The sequence below is a fragment of the Mastigoproctus giganteus genome, chromosome 10 (genome assembly GCF_048544385.1).
Source record: "Mastigoproctus giganteus isolate SK-2022 chromosome 10, ASM4854438v1, whole genome shotgun sequence".
NCBI classification, from domain to species: domain Eukaryota; kingdom Metazoa; phylum Arthropoda; class Arachnida; order Uropygi; family Thelyphonidae; genus Mastigoproctus; species Mastigoproctus giganteus.
In genome coordinates, this window is record NC_143584.1 from 61026971 (window position 1) to 61045415 (window position 18445).

Genomic DNA, 18445 nt, shown 5'->3' on the forward strand with positions numbered 1-18445 from the left:
ATAAAATTTAAATACTGTCTCAGACCATCGCAGTCACCTTTACAAAAGTAAAAACCCTTCCCTTTACCCCTGATGGTAGTTACTTTGAGTAAATCCCACTTCAGCACACTGTGATCACTGCCACCTAGTGGTTCCTTTATCTGCAGATTCTTAATGCATGAAGAATCACTACTGATAATCAGATCAAGATTATTACTCCCTCTAGTTGCGTCCCGGACATGCTGATGTAGAAAACAATCATCCAATAAATCCCCAAAAGCCTTGCTAGTGTGTGAGTGACCAACCCACAAATTCCAGTCAATATCTGGGAAATTAAAATCCTCCCCCCCCCCCTATAAGACTCTGATTTACTGGCCCACTCTATATCCCTATACAGTTTCTTATACTCGTCATAGTCATTAGGCCTATAGCACACTCCTACTCTCAATTTGGATCTCCCAATGCTTATGTCACACCAAACTGACTCGACACTGCACTGTCCGGCGAAGTCGACTGGCTTCACTTCCTTGGCCACTATCCTCTCTATCCTTTCTGTACACATTGTACTCCCCAAATTCCAGTTCGGCATTCCTTATATCTGTGTGACACCACGTCTCTGATATCCCAACAATATCCATCTTTGATGCTTTGGGCAATACTTCAAATTCATCAAATCTATTTACAAAACTCCTAGCATTGGTGTACATGCAAGTATACATGCACCTGCTTTTTTTCTTAGCTATCCTAACACAACCCATGTGTTTACTTGTACTGCAATGATTCCCAGCAGTCTCTGAAATATCCTGCATCTTGTGTTCCAGGCTTCTGCTCATTCCAATAAAAGCAGTGCAAGAATCACTTTCACCTCTGCCAGTGGCCACTGTTAATCTATTAGTCCTTGTATCCCCCCAAGCTAGCAGTTTTACGACTCACCTAACACTGCCTCGATAGCATCACCATGGAAGACTGCTGCACAAATTGGAGCAGTGTGGCATTGGAGGCAAATTGCTGCTATGGATAAAGGGATGTGTGAGGGGGAGGAGACAGAGAGTGGTAATCGATGGACACTGCTCATCGTGGACTAATGTTATTAGTGGAGTCCCTCAGGGTTCAGTGTTGGGTCCATTATTGTTTTCTGTATTTATAAATGATATTGATGATGGTATATCAAGTTTAATGTCCAAGATGCAGACAATACAAAGGTTGGCAGGGTTGTTAAGAACATTACTGACGCTATGTGTAACCATGTGTATGCCATATCCAAAAATTTCATTACTTCATACAGCACGTCCCACCCAATTTCTTACTATTGAATACACCATGAATTGTCAAACTAAAAGAGCAAGCTTATCTGCGAAAAGATCTAAACCTCCCAAGCATTTCCTAATTCATTTCACAAATATACATGGTCTCAATTCTAATCTTAATGATGTACTTTTTCTGACAGAATCTCAGTTATCGGTTGATTCAACTACTGCTCATCTCAGATGCCCAAATTATTCGGTGTATGATTCCTTTTGCCTCAAAAGTGGTACTTGTGCATATGACCATTCTGATATTCCCTGTCAGAGACTTGGCAATTTGAAATCTACTCTCTTTGATCATCTCTGGCTTAAAATCTCTCTACCTCATTGTGTAAAATTCATCTGTTGTCTCTACCGTTCTCCCAACTCCACTAATAACTTGGAACTTTTTTACTTCCTCTCTTTGCAACTTGACTTTCTCCAATGCAACTTTCTTAACAGTGTGGTAATTTTTCTTGGTGATTTTAATGTTCACAACTCCAGCTAGCTTCCGTTTTCTAGTCACACTGACTCCAACTGGTCGAGATGCTGAGGCTTTTGCAATTACTAATGACCTAGCACAGATTGTTCATTTACCTACAAGAATACCAGTTAATCCTAATCATACAGCCAACACGCTTGATCTTTTTCTCACAAACAACCATTCTAAGTACACAGTTGAAATGAGAGGTCCTTTAGGCACTTCAGATCACAACTTGGTGATTGTCTCTTCTCCAATAGAGCCTTTATTTCATGGCTATTCCCAACCTCGTGTTGTTTGGTATTACAAGAATGCAAAATGGGATGACCTGCGAGATTTCTTTTTTTCTTTTCGTTGGTTGGATTACAGTTTCAAAACTTCTGATGTCAACGTTTGCTCAGATCGTGTCAGTGAAATTATTCTTGCAGGAATGGAATCCTTTATCCCACACTCCACTTTAAAATCTCTTCCTTTATCTAAACCTTGGTTTTCCAATAAATGTGCTAAGGCTGTTCAAGAGAAGAATGTTGCATATCGTAATTGGCTTGTTTCTAATTCTTCAGTTTCATTTTCTGCCTACACCAAAGCTCACAAAAATTGTAAAGCAGTTATTAATCAGTGCAACCTAGAGTTTGAACAGGCTAAGAGTAGAAAATTTGATTCTTGCCCTAATGATATCTGAGCTTTCTGGTCCCTTGCCAAAGCTATTGGCCGCAACTTTTGCCCATCTCTGCTTGCAGGAATGGAATCTTGCAGGAATGGAATCCTTTATCCCACACTCCACTTTAAAATCTCTTCCTTTATCTAAACCTTGGTTTTCCAATAAATGTGCTAAGGCTGTTCAAGAGAAGAATGTTGCATATCGTAATTGGCTTGTTTCTAATTCTTCAGTTTCATTTTCTGCCTACACCAAAGCTCACAAAAATTGTAAAGCAGTTATTAATCAGTGCAACCTAGAGTTTGAACAGGCTAAGAGTAGAAAATTTGATTCTTGCCCTAATGGTATCCGAGCTTTCTGGTCCCTTGCCAAAGCTATTGGCCGCAACTTTTGCCCATCTCTGCTCCCACCTCTGTCCAAACCAGATGGTTCTGTTGTCACTTCAGCCAAGGATAAATTTGAGCTGCTAGCATCCCATTTTTCTTCCAACTCATATTAATGATCTTGGTAAAACACCTCCCACCATTCCCAACATGCTCCATTCAATGCCTCCTGTGGTCTTCTCTCAAAAGGATGTCAGAAGGATTTTGACGAATCTTGATGCTAAGAAAGCTCCAAGTCCCGATGGTATTTCTCCACTTTTTCTCAAGACCTGTGCTCCTGAACTTACTCCTATTCTTTGCCGCCTTTTTTTCACTTTCTTATTCCAAGGGTGTTTTTCCTTCTGCTTGGAAATTTGCTCATATCCAGCCAGTTCCTAAAAAGGGTGACAAATCCCACTCATCCAATTATCATCCCATTGCAATTACTTCTACTCTTTCTAAAGTAATGGAGATATCAATTAACTGCCAACTCTTAAACTACCTAGAAACCTTCCTTCTGATCAATGATCGCCAGTATGGATTCCGTCAGTGTCGATCCACTCGTGATGTTCTGGCTTATGTTAACCATTTATAGACTAATTCAATGGAAAGGTTTGGTGAAACACAAGTAGTTGCTCTTGACATCTCAAAGGCTTTTGATCGTGTTTGGCATAAAGGTCTTCTAAACAAGCTTCCATCTTATGGTTTGCTAACTGTTTTTAGTAATTGGTTATCCAGTTTTCTCTCTGATTGCTACTGAGGGTGATGATAGATGGCTCTCTGTCTTCTAACTTTTCCACTAATGCCGGTGTCCCCCAAGGTTCAGTTCTTTCCCCCACTATTTACCTCTTGTATATTAATGACCTTCTTCCATTGACTGGAAATCCCATGCATAGTTTTGCCGATGATAGCACATTGCATTCCACTTTCCATTTTGAGAAACCTTGCCCTGTTCAATCAGCTTCAACTTCTCAAAAATCTGCTACCAATTCCTTAAATGCAGATCTTCAGGTAATTCTCCAGTGGGGCAAAGACAACTTAGTTGATTTCAACCCTTCTAAAACTCAGTCTTGTCTTATATCTCGCAAAAAGGATTCTTCTACTCCTATGCTTATCTTTAGTGACACTCCGATTTCTAGGCAAAATGATATCTCTTTTGGGGATTACCCTGACTTCTAATCTCTCTTGGCACAAGCACCTTAGAAATATTGCTTCCTCTGCATCTAAAAAACTTGGTTTTCTTTCACTCTCGGCATTACTTTTCTTCCAAACAGCTGCTCTCTCTGTATAAATCGCAAATCCGCCCTGCCATGGAATATTGTTCCCACATCTGGGGTGGTGCCCCCAAAACCTCTCTCAAGCTTCTTGATTCCATTCAGAAGAGGGCAGTTAGGTTAATTAATGATTCATCTCTAACAGAGCCTTTGCACTCGCTGTCTCATAGATGTACTGTTTCTGCTGCATGCCTCTTCTACAGATACTTCCACGGGCACTTTTCTTCTGAATTGGCTTCTATAATTCCCGCTCTCTCTCTTTCAAAACATTCCGAACACGTGTCGCCACCAGCCAACATCCATTTACTGTCCAACTTCAAACTCACAGAACCAACTTTTCATCTTCCTCGTTTATTCATTCAACTGCCGTTTTCTGGAACAACCTTCCTTCATACATATTTCCTGAAAATTACAGTCTACAGAAGTTCAAGTCCAATGTCAACAAATATCTTCTTTCGTCTTCTCAACCTCCGACCCAAGCACAGTACTAAGTACTATAGGTTCTAATACCTCTCGTGTTTGGGGTTTACATAAAAAAAAAATAATATATATATACTACCATTAAATATTGACAAAAGTTAAATTATAATAAAGTAAATAAATAAATAATTGAGCATTGGCTTATGTTTTATTTAATTTAAAATATATATATATGTGTGTCTGAAAATTGGCAAATGAAGTTTAATGCTTCTAAATGAAATTGCGAAGTCACATATAAGCCAGAAACAAAGGGGCTAACAATCTCAGCCTTGCAAGATGACATGAAATTTTCCATGCAGTGTAAAGCGTAGCTAGAAAGGAAATGGTTGATAGGATGATCCAAACAGGATTAACCATGTTTATAGGGCATGGTAAGTCATGTCTATGACTTATAGGACCTTTGCTAGTAGAGAGCAGAATGTCATTTTCTCTATATACAAGACAATTGTTAGACTGCATTTGGAATTGTATTCGAGGACTGGAGATTGTACCTGAAAAAGACAGAACTGTCACCCTTTTTGGAGAGGATTTAAAAAAGGTGACCAGATTAGAAATGAGTGCAAATTGATATAAGTATTAAGGATGGTTTGAAAGGTGGGAAATGCAAAGTTTGACAGCTATACATACAAGGAGGGAGGAATATGAGGTATATAAAGCATTGAAAAGGCTGAGTCAAATGAATGAGGAAGGCCCATTGGTGAATATAAAATCTCAAGGAATAATAAAGATTAGAGCACAATGAAATATAGTATGAATATTGCGTATTTTTATTTTATTTCATTATTATTTTATTTTTTTGGCTGATGCAAAAAAAGTCTGTTACCACATTTAACTCAGCATTCCTAATAATGATAATAATAAACAGAGTCAATCCCAGGTGACAGACTATTGAGTACATGAGGGCTTAGTGTGACTGTTTAAAACTGAAAGCTCTGGATGTGAAGTGCTTAGTCAAATGAATGATGGATGAATAAATAGCATAGCTAGCTATAGTTTGTAAAGCGAAGGTAAACAGAGAATAAGAGCAACAAATAAGAAAGCAGAGAATATTATGTGGCATGATTGAGTACACAAGAGAATGCAAAAGAACTGACATGAATGCAAAAATAACTAAATGAGCAGAATAGAATCGAAGGCTATGCATTAGGCAGCAAGAAAGAGCTAGATTAAAAGTAATATGAATGAATGTGTTCAATTACAGTACCAGGGAAGAATGAAACCATTAAAGAAGAAGCAAACGGATGCCTGAAACAAAGAAATAGCAAATGTATGCTAGGCTATGAAAGGGATCTGCTGATTGGGTTGTATGAATGATACCTAAGAACTCATCTCTTTTTTTTTTTTTTTTTTTTTTTGTAGTTGTTGGCGCATCAGCTTCTGTGGCCATAATGCGCCTCCCAAGGTTTTGCAGTACTTTGATCCAAGCCCGAGGCGGGATTCGAACCCGCGACCTTTGAGTTTCCAGGCTAGCCCGGTCGGCAAGAACTCATCTAAACTAGACTCTGTCTGAAGAAAGTTTTCTATGTTTGCTTGTTCAAAATCTAGTTTGGACTGATTAATAACTGCTTTACAAATTTACAAATGTTGTGAGCTTTGGTGTTGGCAGAAAATGAACCTGAAGACTTGGATGCAAGACTATTGTGATATGCAAATTCTTAACATCAAGACTGTTAAAAATTCTATATGACATCCTTTTGATGGAAGACGGAAACAGTGAATGGAATATACTGGGAATCGTAAGGGCTGTTTGACCAGATAATCAATACAAGATATTGTTTTCAAGTTATAAGAAAAGTAGGATGCTAGCAGGTCAACTTTATGTTTGGCTGAGGTGGCAACAAAATTGTCGGATTTTCAAATAGCTTTGGCAAGAAACCCGGAATGCTTATCGTAATCGTGCTTATCATTCTTACCTACTGTTTGGACAAGAAGCAAGTTTTCTGTTCTCAGCCTGTTCAAAATCTAGTTTGGACGGATTAATAAATAGCATAGCATAGCTAGACTGCTTCAATAATTGCAAAGCTTTGGTATGGCCAGAAAATTAATCTGGAGATTTGAATGCAAGCCAATTTCAACATACAACTTTGTAATCTTGAACAGCCTTAGAGCATTTATTGGAATACCAAGGTTTACATAAAGGGCAAGGTTTTAACGTGAAATGTGGAATAAAATATTTCATTTCTATAAAAATAATTTCATGGACAAGATCTGTGCAAACACTGATATCATTAAATTAAAAACAATAATCCAACAAAGGAAAAGATGAATAGAAATCTCGCAGATCATCCCAACTTTCAAACTAGCATTCTTGTAATGCCAAACAACATGAGGTTGAGAATGGCAAAAGAGAAGGCTCTACTGGAGAAGAGACGATTAGTAAATTGTGATCTGAGATGCCCAGAGGACCACGACCTTAACCATGCACTTAGGTTTGTTTGTGAGAAAAAGATGAAGAGTGCTGGCTGGCTGTATAGTTAGTATTGTTAGGTATTCGGTAGGTAAATGCACAATCTATGCAAGGTCAATTCAAAATCCGTAACTTCTCGACCAGCTGGGTCCATGTGACTAGAAAAAGGAAACCAGCTGGAGTGGTGAACATTACAATCACCAAGGAAAATTAGTCTGCAGAAAGTCAAGTTTCAAAGAGAGGAAGTCAGAGTTCCGAGTGATTAGTAGAGTTGGGAGAACAACAGAGGTAACGCATGAATTTGACAGAATTGGGGTAGGGAGATTTTAAGCCAGAGAAGATCAAAAGTGCAGATTCAAAATTACCAAGTGTCTCTGACAGAGAATATTAGAGCAGTTTGAAGCAAAAGGAATCGTATAGCAAATAATTAGAACAACAACTGAGAGCAGTGGTTGAAACAACCAATAATTGGGATTTTGTCAAAAAAAGCAGTTGGGGCTCAGCAGACTGTAAGTGGCAAAGTCTATTATTAAGATCAGAAATGAGACCATGTATATTTTTTAAATGAATGAGGAAGTATTTAGGAGGTTTAGATCTCTTTATAGATAAGTTCGTTCTATTAGTTTTGACTATTCAGGGTGTTTTCAGTAGTAAAAAAAGGTGGGAGGACATGTATGAAGTAATGAAATTTTTAGATATGGCTTACATACAGCAATATATCCAGCTCCTTTTTATTAAGTGGCCTCGCCAATGCTCCCATTGGGCTTCCACGAGTCACTATCCGACAGAATAGATGAAGTGAAATTCTTCCTAGAGAGTTATCAATAGGTTTAGTCTGGTGGACTCTAGTGGCCAGCCTGTGAATATCCTTTTTAAGCTGTACCCTTGATATGTAAGGAAAACTAGCTATTTGCAACTTAACTAAATATGAATATGGTGTCAAGTTGCAAATAGCACATTTTATATTATAATTTTTAATACTGGTCGCTTTCTTTCCTATTCTTGTGAGAATCATCAAAAACTAAATCCTTTTCAAATGTTTCCTTCAATGTAAACATTTACAGCTGCTTATGAATTCTACAATCTATATGTATCAGGGCTGTGGTACTAGGGGTAGAAAAAGGCACTTGACAATGCCGTCATTGAATGATAAAATTCATCAGGAAGAAAGATGTCTATGGGGCATTATCTAACAAGAAAAACACCAGTGTTTTCATTTGCATTTATTTTTTTCTTTTAAAAAATTATTTCACTTGATCCCTTTTGAATAAGTTTAATTTATCAATACAGCTGAAAAATTCTGAAAGGTTTTCGGAACTATATCGTTTACTTTTTGTTTAAGAAAAAGATCTCAGTTCTGTATAAATAAAAAACATGTAGCGATGCAATTATGATGTAGCAATATGGTTAAGACAGGAAAACCAAATGGGAACAAAATTATTCAAAAATAGCAACTTCTTAGATTTTTGAAACTCTGGCTAAGCAGATATCGGAAAACAGCCCTTGAGCTTCAGGTTGCATATCACAAAACTTTCTAGCGACGACCGACAAACTGACTTAAAATAAATAAATTTTAATTTATTTATTTTAAAAATTTATGTTAAGTCAGTTTGCTGATTGTCGCTAGAATGTTTTGTGATAATAAATAAATTTTAATTTATTTATTTTAAGTCAGTTTGTTGGTTGTCGCTAGAAAGTTTTGTGATAAGCAGATATCATCACATAAGCATGGAGTTTAACTTACTTTATAAACTCCAAGCTTATGAGGATATATACAAGTTAAAATAGAAAAAATGGAATAGAATGTAGTTAAGGTATGAAAATTTAATGTAAAATTATTCAAAACTAGCGCATTTATTAATTTTTTTTTTTTTAACACTGGATGAGCAGGCAGATGTCCTTATAAGCTTATAAAGTTCAAAATACGAGTGCAATTTAGACTAGTAAAAAGCAGAACATACATATGTATGTTAAAATAAATAAAAATGGAAAACTGGTATTAAAAGAAAAATATGGATGGCCAAGGAGTAAATTAACAGTAATTAATTATAAAAAATAAAATTCCAAAAAAAAAAAAAGATAGATGCTACCTTTGTTTTTTTGATTCTTTACCAAGTTCCTTTACAGCTTCAAAAATGTTTAATACAGCAAACTGCACATCTTTATAAAATGATTTTCCTAGAAGTGAAGGAGACTTTCATCAAACAAATGTAAATGAATAGCATATATTGCAACAGGTTCTAATTACACCAAGGCCAATTTGGTCTAGAGATAAACTATAAACAAACAGTAGTCACCAAAGCAATCACTTAAAGCTTCATATTCAAACTTCCCAATATTCCATTTGCTCAAAATCAAAATACAGTAGAGTGTCAGATCTTTTCCGGATAATCGAACGTAAGGTAAAATTAAATAATTTCTGTTATAATGTATTAAGGTAAAAGAAAGACTTTAAAGAGTGTGGAAAAAATGAATTTATTTAATTTAAAAAAATAATAATAATAACTCATACATAAAAATTTGCACATTTACAGATGTATTTATATTACGATAGGTATTTTGTTGCAAATTTTATGTGGAAAAAATTTAAAGTAAAATTTTAAAATAATGTTCAATCGTTTTTTTGTGACCTATTTTTTTGCTGCTAAATCGGTGAAGTTCCTCAATAATATCAATTTGATTACATCGCATTTTTCCTGGCTTTCTGCCCATTTCAGTACTGTTTCTTTTTGTTGACATTTTACCATAAAAAAACAGAAAAATAATAAATCGCACAGTTTTGGGTGGGCTGATGTTACTGTATTTTTAAAGAATATGGAGCTAAAATAAATAATATGAAATGAAGAGATCAAAATATGTCATGGAAATTTGGGTTCACTGAAGAGAATGACTAACTATCTCTCATGGTTTCTGATAAAACCCATTAGTCCTAATCCAACATTTCATAAAATATACAATATAAAAAAAACAGACAGAAGTACTTTCGTAGCATAATAAACATTTGTCTCAAATACTACCATTAATAAAAAAAACTTTAAAAAAATAGAAGATGACAAATCAGCTTCAAATTATTCTGGATAACTGACTTCCAGATAACCGACATTCTACTATACTTAATACCATTAAACCTTCACTGCAGGGATATCTTTTTTTGTTCATAGGGCCTAAATACTTCTCATTATGAGCACTTGCATTAAATCCAATTTTCTGGATTTAAAGAAATCCGAAAGAACTTCTATATATTTTGAAGTTGTTTATACAACACTTATCACAGCTGTAACTTAACTTACTTCCAATACAAATTTTGATTATGTTATTAATGATGTGTTAATAGAAAAAGTCAAAGGAAGAATTCTCTTAAAAATATCTGTTTAAAAATTAGCTTGTAGAAGTTTATTGGTAGAATAAATCATCAAATTATATACTGAATTTGAATTATATTTTTTTTGGATAAATGCTTTTTCATAGGGCCCAAAAACTTCATAAACCCTAAGCACAGTGGAAAATAGGAAATGCCCCTTCTTCATTGCTTCCTTAAGGTTTCACAATAAAATCTCAAACACAACGAAGTAACACTAGATACCATCTACACAGCCATTTACTGGGCCAATGTAGCTGATGGTGGCATGAATGGAAAAGAAACCAGACCAACAGAAAACAAAATCCAAACACAAAGAAATGCTAGCCTGGAAAAGAAGGCTACAGCACAAGATAGAAGAGATAACAGAAAAGATAGGCCATTTGACCCAGTATCAAAGAGGTAACAGAGATAAGAAGCCGATCAGAAAATTGAAGACCATCCTCAAGAAATACAACAACATCCACAGCAAACACAAGATATATAACAATAGAATTGAAGAATACCTCAAAACATTCATGCAGAAATTCCTGGCACTCAGCAAGACTATGGTGTCATGGGGAGAGTGCCAAGAAGAAAATACACAACAGGATATTCAGTGAAAACCAGAGGGCCTTCTAAAAAAAATCAGACAAGAGGGGAAGAAAGGCAACAATCCCCCCCCCAAAAAAACAAGAAGGCAGAAGCCTGTAGAGCAGCAAAATTAGCCATAATGGCTGTGCCCCCAGAGAACCTTCTACCAAAAAATCAGACAAGAGGGAAAAGAAAGCAACAATTCCCTCCCCACCCAGCAAGAAGGCACTCAAGGGGTTCTGGGAAACCTGTGGAGCAGCAAAATTAACCATAATGGCACATTATGGCATAATGTGCCCCCCCCCCCCCCAGCCAGATAAATCTAAAAGGGAAGGAAACCAATATACAAGAGATGACAGAATGGGGAATTCAGAAGGAAGTACAACAGTCAATAGCGAAGTCTCACAAATGGCAAACCCCAGGAATAGACAACAATTACTTGAACAAAAAGCTCAACTGCACACATACAGGCACACAGAAGAGCAGTTCACCCAGATGAAAAGACACCCTGACACAATCCCATGTCTCTGACCCAAGGAATCAACAATCTGAAGACTAAGGACAAAAACACCACATACCTGGCAAAGTACAGACCAATCAGATGTCTCCCAAAAATGTACAAGATCATAATTAGCTGCATAACTAAGAAGATATTATACCAGATGGAGAGCCAGAACATCATGGTCTAGCATCAGAAGGTATGTAAGTAGACAAGCAAAGAATGCAAGGAGCAATTGACCATTGCTACAGTCTGTACGCAAGCCTACAACAAGCACTGCAACCCATACACAGCCTACATAGACTACTGTAAAGCCTTTGACTCCATACCCCATAACTGTCTGATAGATACAACGAAACTCTATAAACTCGACACTGATACACTTCCCAGAAGCAGCTAGGGTGAAATGGAGGATCACCATCAAGGCCAAGAACATCACAATCAGAAGAGGAATAATCCCCATCAGAAGAGGAATCTTCCAGGGAGACGCTCTGAGCCTACTACGGTTCTGTCTGGTACTCAACACACTGTCCAGCAATGCTTAGTAACAGAAAGTGTAGATATACTCTAAAAGAAGAACCCCTACAGCCCTTCTCACCTGATGTATATGGATAACACCAAACTTTATGCCACAACTGAGAATTAGCTCCAACAGCAACTAGGGATCACCAAAGAGTTCAGTACTGACATCAGGAAGCAATTTGGCCTAGACACATGGACTGCATCAAAGAGATCCAGTTGGCCAAAACTACCAGCTGAAGGCTAGTGAAGAAATTGAAGTCATGACAGAGACTGCCTACCTACAGATATGTAGATCTCTCTCTCTAATGTTGTGTAAGGTTATCTTGTGATGCTGTGTAGGCTTGCATTCTTGCATCATATGCCACAAACTAATGCTAATGTGGAGAGGACACATGTTCACCAGTTAGACCAAAACAATATCAATGCCAGCCTAACTCAGAAATACCATCAGAGACTGAGAAGCCTGCAAATATCAAAGAAATCAAAGCTGAATGGTGGAAACATAGTCAAAGCCATAAACAGTTATGAAGACCCACAGTAATGTACTCCTTCAGGATCACAGATTGCACTAACACATGGTTGGAGGACATTATGAGAATGACCATGATAATGATGTCCAAGAGCAATGAATACCACCTGAAGTCAGCTATCAAAAGACTGGCTATAGTCTGGAAAGAAGGATGGAAGAGACTGAATGACCTCATTGAACAAGAGAAGGCGATTAAAAAACCTGTGGGATTTTTATTTCCAGAAAAACACTGAACTAATCTACCAAGTCATAAGAAAAGACAAACAGCACACAACAATCAACCTTAACAAGGAGACCCCACTCACACAGAGAGAAGAAACAAAGACAATAAGAGGGGTGAAGAAGGCACTCAATTGCAGACACTACAATGACCTCTGTCAAGACTACATTGATAGGCACCTCCGTAGCCAGGTGGGAAGGAGCAGCAGTGCGTAGCACACGCTTCTTGATTAGACCGGGGTTCGAGCCCGTCACCACCAAATACGGAGGATGCGGAAAGGTCAGGGAATGACCACCGCATATCGCCGGAGCATTAGTAAAGGCATTTGATGCAAGAAAGCAAGCTTATGCAGCATCAGCCAAAAAAAAATAAAAATAAATAAAAATAAAAATAAAAAATAAATAAATAAATAAAAAATAACCACTTCCACTTCACCCCTCTGTTCGTTCGAAATACCTGTCCAGCTGAGCCTTAAACTTATTTAGGCTATCAACTTCCACGACAATGGATGGAAGTCTATTCCACCAACCAACCACCCGCTGGCTAAAGGCAAATTTCCTCACGTTTATCCTACATCTGTCTTTCCTCAATTTGAATTCATGTCCTCTAGGTGATTATTCTGAGCAAGAGGAAAAATCCCATCAGCATTGAGCATGCTCAAACCATTCAAGGCTTTATACACCCCTATCAGATCACCTCGCCGGTGCCTAGTCTCCAGACACAGTAATTTGCAAAACTTAAGCCTTTCTTCATAAGAATACCCCTTTTTTCCATTCACTAATCTTGTTGCCCTTCTCTATACTCGTTCCAGCAGCTCTACATCCTTATTGAAATGAGGCCTCCAGACCTGTATACAGTACTCTAGGTGTGGCCTGACCATCGCCTTATACAATGGAATAATCACCTCCTTATCCCTGCTGGAAAAATTCCTGTATATCATTGACAATACTCCATGAGCTACTCTTGCAGCCCGTCTGCACTGCTCAGAGAACTTCATATCTGCCTGCACAACCACCCCCAAGTCCCTTTCATTCTCTACCACTGTCAGTGTAGTACCACAGAGTTGATACGTTGCTCTGGGGTTGCTGTTTCCCATATGTAGTACTTTTGTCAATGTTAAACTTCATTTGCCACCTCTCAGCCCATCTGCTCAACCTTTCCAGATCCTGTTGCAGCAGCATAGTGTCAGTAGTGTCCTTGACAACCCTGCCAACCTTCGTATCGTCTGCAAACTTGGACATTAAGCTTGATATACCATCATCAATATCATTTATAAATACAGAAAACAATAATGGCCCAATACTGAACCCTGAGGGACTCCACTAATAACATTAGTCCACGATGAGCAGTGTCCATTGATTACTACTCTCTGTCTTCTCCCCCTCAACCACCCCTTTATCCATAGCAGCAATTTGCCTCCAATGCCACACTGCTCCAATTTGTGCAGCAGTTTTCCATGTGCAACAGTATCAAAAGCCTTTCTAAGATCCAAGTATATAACATCAAAGTTATTCCCTGCATCCAGTACTTTTGTGACTGCATCATAGTATCCAATCAAATTGGTCAGGCAAGACTTCCCCTTAACAAAACCATGCTGTGTCTGAGCTATAACTGAAGTCTTGTCTAGATGATCCTGCAGTGCTTCTTTAACCAGTGCCTCCATTAATTTTCCAGGAACAGAAGTTAAACTAACAGGTCTATAATTACTTGTGTCGCCCTTTGATCCTCCTTTGTGAATTGGGGTCACATTTGCACATCTCCAGTCCATGGGTACTTCCCCTGAGTCCAAGGAAGCTCTCATAATTATGGCTAAGAGTTTGCTTACTTCCTTTGCTGCTTCCTTTAATATAACTGGATAGATCCCATCCACCCCAGGTGCCTTTCTTGTATTTATCTTCAACAATTTCTCCTCCACTTTACTCTCAGTTATTACAAGATTCTCTAGCTTACTGCCAGAGTTGAATACACCTCTGGCATTCCCCTCGCTGAATAACTCCTCATGTGTGAATGTCGTGAATGTCGATGCAAAATATTCATTCAGTTTGTTAGCTACCTGAGCAGGATCATCAACAGTTGACCCATCGATATCAAGTGGACCAATCTGATTCATCCCCTTCCTTCTAGAGTTTACATAAGTAAAGAACTCTTTGCTGTTTTTCTTTGCATCCCTGGCCAAAGATTTCTCGTAATCTGCCTTCGCCTACCTAACCTCCTTTGTAACTTGGTTACAGATCAACCTGTATCTATCATAGGCTTCTGTGTCACGTGTTAATTTGTATGTATCCCATGCATTTTTCTTCTCTGCCATATGCCTCATTAGTTCATCTGACATCCACTTAGGCCTAAACCTTGAACAATATTTCTTAGTTGGTATGTAAAGCCTAGTAGCTTCCAAGATAAGTTCTTTGAATGCTTCCCATTTTGCATTTGCTGTTGGTAACATCATCAGTTGGTCCCACTGTATAGAATTTAAATACTGTCTCAGTCCAACGTAGTCGCCTTTACGAAAGCAATAACCCTTCCCTTTACCCCTAATGGTAGTTACCTCTTTGAGTAAATCCTTTGAGTAAGCAATATGGCCTTAGTTGCTAATGCTCCTAAAAACCAAATAACAATATAACTACATTGAGAAGATGGCATCCAAAGCATGGCTCATGAACGAGAAGCTCTTCCCAAAGAAATCATGCTCACCATCCAAGGCCAGGTAGTTAACACCAGAAATTACAGGAAATACATTGCCAAGACCCCCCCCTAAGTGACAGAAGATACATGTCAACGATGCCACCTGGCCCCAGAGACAATTCAGCACATCACCACATGATGCAGGTGATTACCCAGACAGAGTACACTCAAAGACATGATCAGGTGGCCAGGATAATATAACAGAAGCTAGGGCATAAATACAAGTTAATGAAAGAAAGTGTACCATATTACAAGCACAAACCCTGGGCCATACTAGAGGCCCTAATCACAAACTAAGCAGGACCATGCCATAATAATGGACAAGGTGATCCCATACAACAGACCAGACATAACTCTCTTCGGCAAGCAGGTAATGGCTACCTACCTGATCAACACAGCGGTGCCAAGAACCAGCAACCTCCAAAAAACCTACAAGAAAAAGATTAGGAGCACAGGTCTAAGACAGGAAGTCAAAGAAATGTGGCATATGGAACAAGTTATTGTTATTGTTGTTATTTTGGTTTTTTAGGAGCATTAGCAACTAAGGCCATATTGCCATATTTGCCATATTTGGTGGTGACGAGAAGCGTGCGCTACGCACTGCTGCTCCTTCCCACCTGGCTACAGAGGCGCCTATGGAACAAGTAATGACCGTCCTGATCACTGTGTCAACTACTGGCTTGATGTCAAAGAGCCTCCATAAGAACCTAGCAGCAACAGGCCTCTTAAAGAACACTTATGTGGAACTCCAAAGAGCCATAATCCTGAACACATGTATAATAGTAAGGGAAATTCTCGACCAACAGTAATAATAAAAATAATAATAGTAACAGGGCACAACCAACCACCCCATGCACTTGGTACCAGTAGCTGTCACAGGTCGGGAAAAAAAAATCTCATAAAGGAGAAAAAGGTTTTTTTAATAATAATAATAATTATTATTAAAAAAAAAAAAAAAAAAAAACTTTGTCCCCTTTTATGGGATTTCTTCCACTACATAATAGGTACTACTGGTACGAAGTGCATGGCATGGTCAATATTAGTAATGGCCATATGGTTGCAAGGAAGCCTAAGGCTTATACAGCATCAACTAAAAAAAAGGAGTTAAATAATAATAAAATAAAACAGATAATGAATAAATAATAAAAGAAAAGGAAATACACAACCTATACATTTCCCTCTTCACGCAGGTAACTTATTCCAGTAATTTATAACTTGCTGGGTAAAATAAAACTTCTGCAATCCAGTCTAACCCCCCCCCACCGTAACTTGAATTTATGGTCCTTAGTTCAAGAATAATTTATAATCATGAAAATTTTACCCTCATTCATTTTACTTTTGCCTCTCAGAGCCTTAAATACCTCAAACAAGTCTCCTCCAAGCAGACTAGTTTCCAAGCTGTGCAACCCACATATTCAAAGTCTTTCCTCATATGGATGACCTTATGCCGATCTCACCAGGCGAGTTACCCATCTCTGGACACTTTCAAGAAGCTCAAAGTCTTTTTTAGGTGCGGTCTCCATACTTGAACACAATATTCCAATTGTGGTCTAACAATATAGTTAGACTACACTTGGAACATTATATACAGGAACTACCCGGCTTACATAATGCTTGACTTACAGAAATTCGACTTTACGTAAGTTTTTGCCAGCCGGTGCAAACTTAAAAAAAATCGTGCAAACGTATTTTGCATCCTGAAGGAATAAATGGAGGTATCGAGAAAATATCGTAATGTGAACCAAATAACACATTGTTTTTATTTTTGGTAATTCGTTCCAAGAACTTGGAAGTTGAAATTTTCACTATATTCACTGTATAACTAAGCTCTCTAAAAGGTCATATTCATATTGGAAATTGCACTACACTTTCATTGTTATCATGTTTTGTTATGAGAATCAGTTTTGTACACCTTTGTGATATTTTTCTAAAACACATTTCTGGAGGTCACTACCAAAAAACAGTAAAAATAATTTGCACTTTCCAGTTTATTGGGCTTTTCTGTTAACACAATCTATTATGAATAAGTAGTAAACTCAATCTTATTGCATTTGCAATAATACTGTTAACTGGAATTCTGTAGGTTTTTATGTTACGGTATTATGGTGAAATGGATTCCCTTTCACTGAAATCTTCGATTATTTAAAAAACATAAATTTTCAGAATCTTCTCTTCATGGCTAAGGTAAAGAAGCCAACACAAGAACGACGAGAAACATTGGATAACTTACGTGGAAAATTAGTTTCCCACCACAGACTCTAGCACTGATCACTCGGTAAACAGACGGTAGGTGTTATCGGTCTGGAGCCAAAATCGAGAAGGATATATTGATTGACAGGTAGGCGTGACAAACGATGATATGATTGGTGGTGGGCGCGACAGACAACAAGCTACTGTGTAGTCGTTGGTTGGCATTATAATGTCTATTTATGAGTAAAGAATGGTGCATAATAGTTCTATGATGAACGGTAAACCGGTAATAGCAGCGATGAATCTTTTAAAGAGGGAAGAAATTCGTAATGAAAATAAAACATTGGTTGATTTTTTAATGAAAACTAAATTAATAAAAGTTTCGTACCATTCATTTTGATGTTCTTGATTATGTTTTTTTCTCATTATTAAAAGCAGATTTTTGGAGTTCATGAATGTTTTTACTATATTGTTGATTTAGGTTTGGTTACGAAAAAAGGAAAAGGTTTCTTTATTTTTCGTTATATTTCGTAACCTGACCTTAAATGGTAGGTTAGGAAATAACAGAAAAGGTTTCCTTATATTTTGTGACCTAACCTTAAATGTTAGGTTAAGAAATAATAGGAAAAGAAAGAAAGATTCTTTATATATATATATATATAGCATAGTGTATATGTAATGTTTAAAGTTTATAATGATAGAATTGTATATTATAGTTTTTGTCATATATGCAACGTTAATGCCATTGTGCATAGGGCAATTGGACATTATACGTGCATGATTTAATATATGTCGATAAATTCAATAAAGTGGTATTATGATATGTACATGATTAAATATTGGTCAATTAATTCAATTAAGTGGTATTTTACTATAGGTATTAGTATGTATACGGATCAAGTAATCAACGTAGAATATATGGGCTATCTTAAGTCTGTTTGGCCTATA

General features: G+C 37.4%; 1 protein-coding gene across 3 annotated transcripts in view; it reads right to left on the reverse strand.

Annotated features, from left to right (window-relative positions):
* Positions 1-18445, reverse strand: part of LOC150079050 (cyclin-D1-binding protein 1 homolog) — a 287955-nt gene that overhangs the window by 206388 nt on the left and 63122 nt on the right. For all 3 annotated transcript variants that reach the window (XM_090382489.1, XM_090382488.1, XM_090382490.1), the window contains one exon: positions 9015-9102. In XM_090382489.1, the coding sequence (XP_090238615.1) occupies positions 9015-9102 (88 nt within the window). The remainder of the gene's footprint in view (positions 1-9014; positions 9103-18445) is intronic.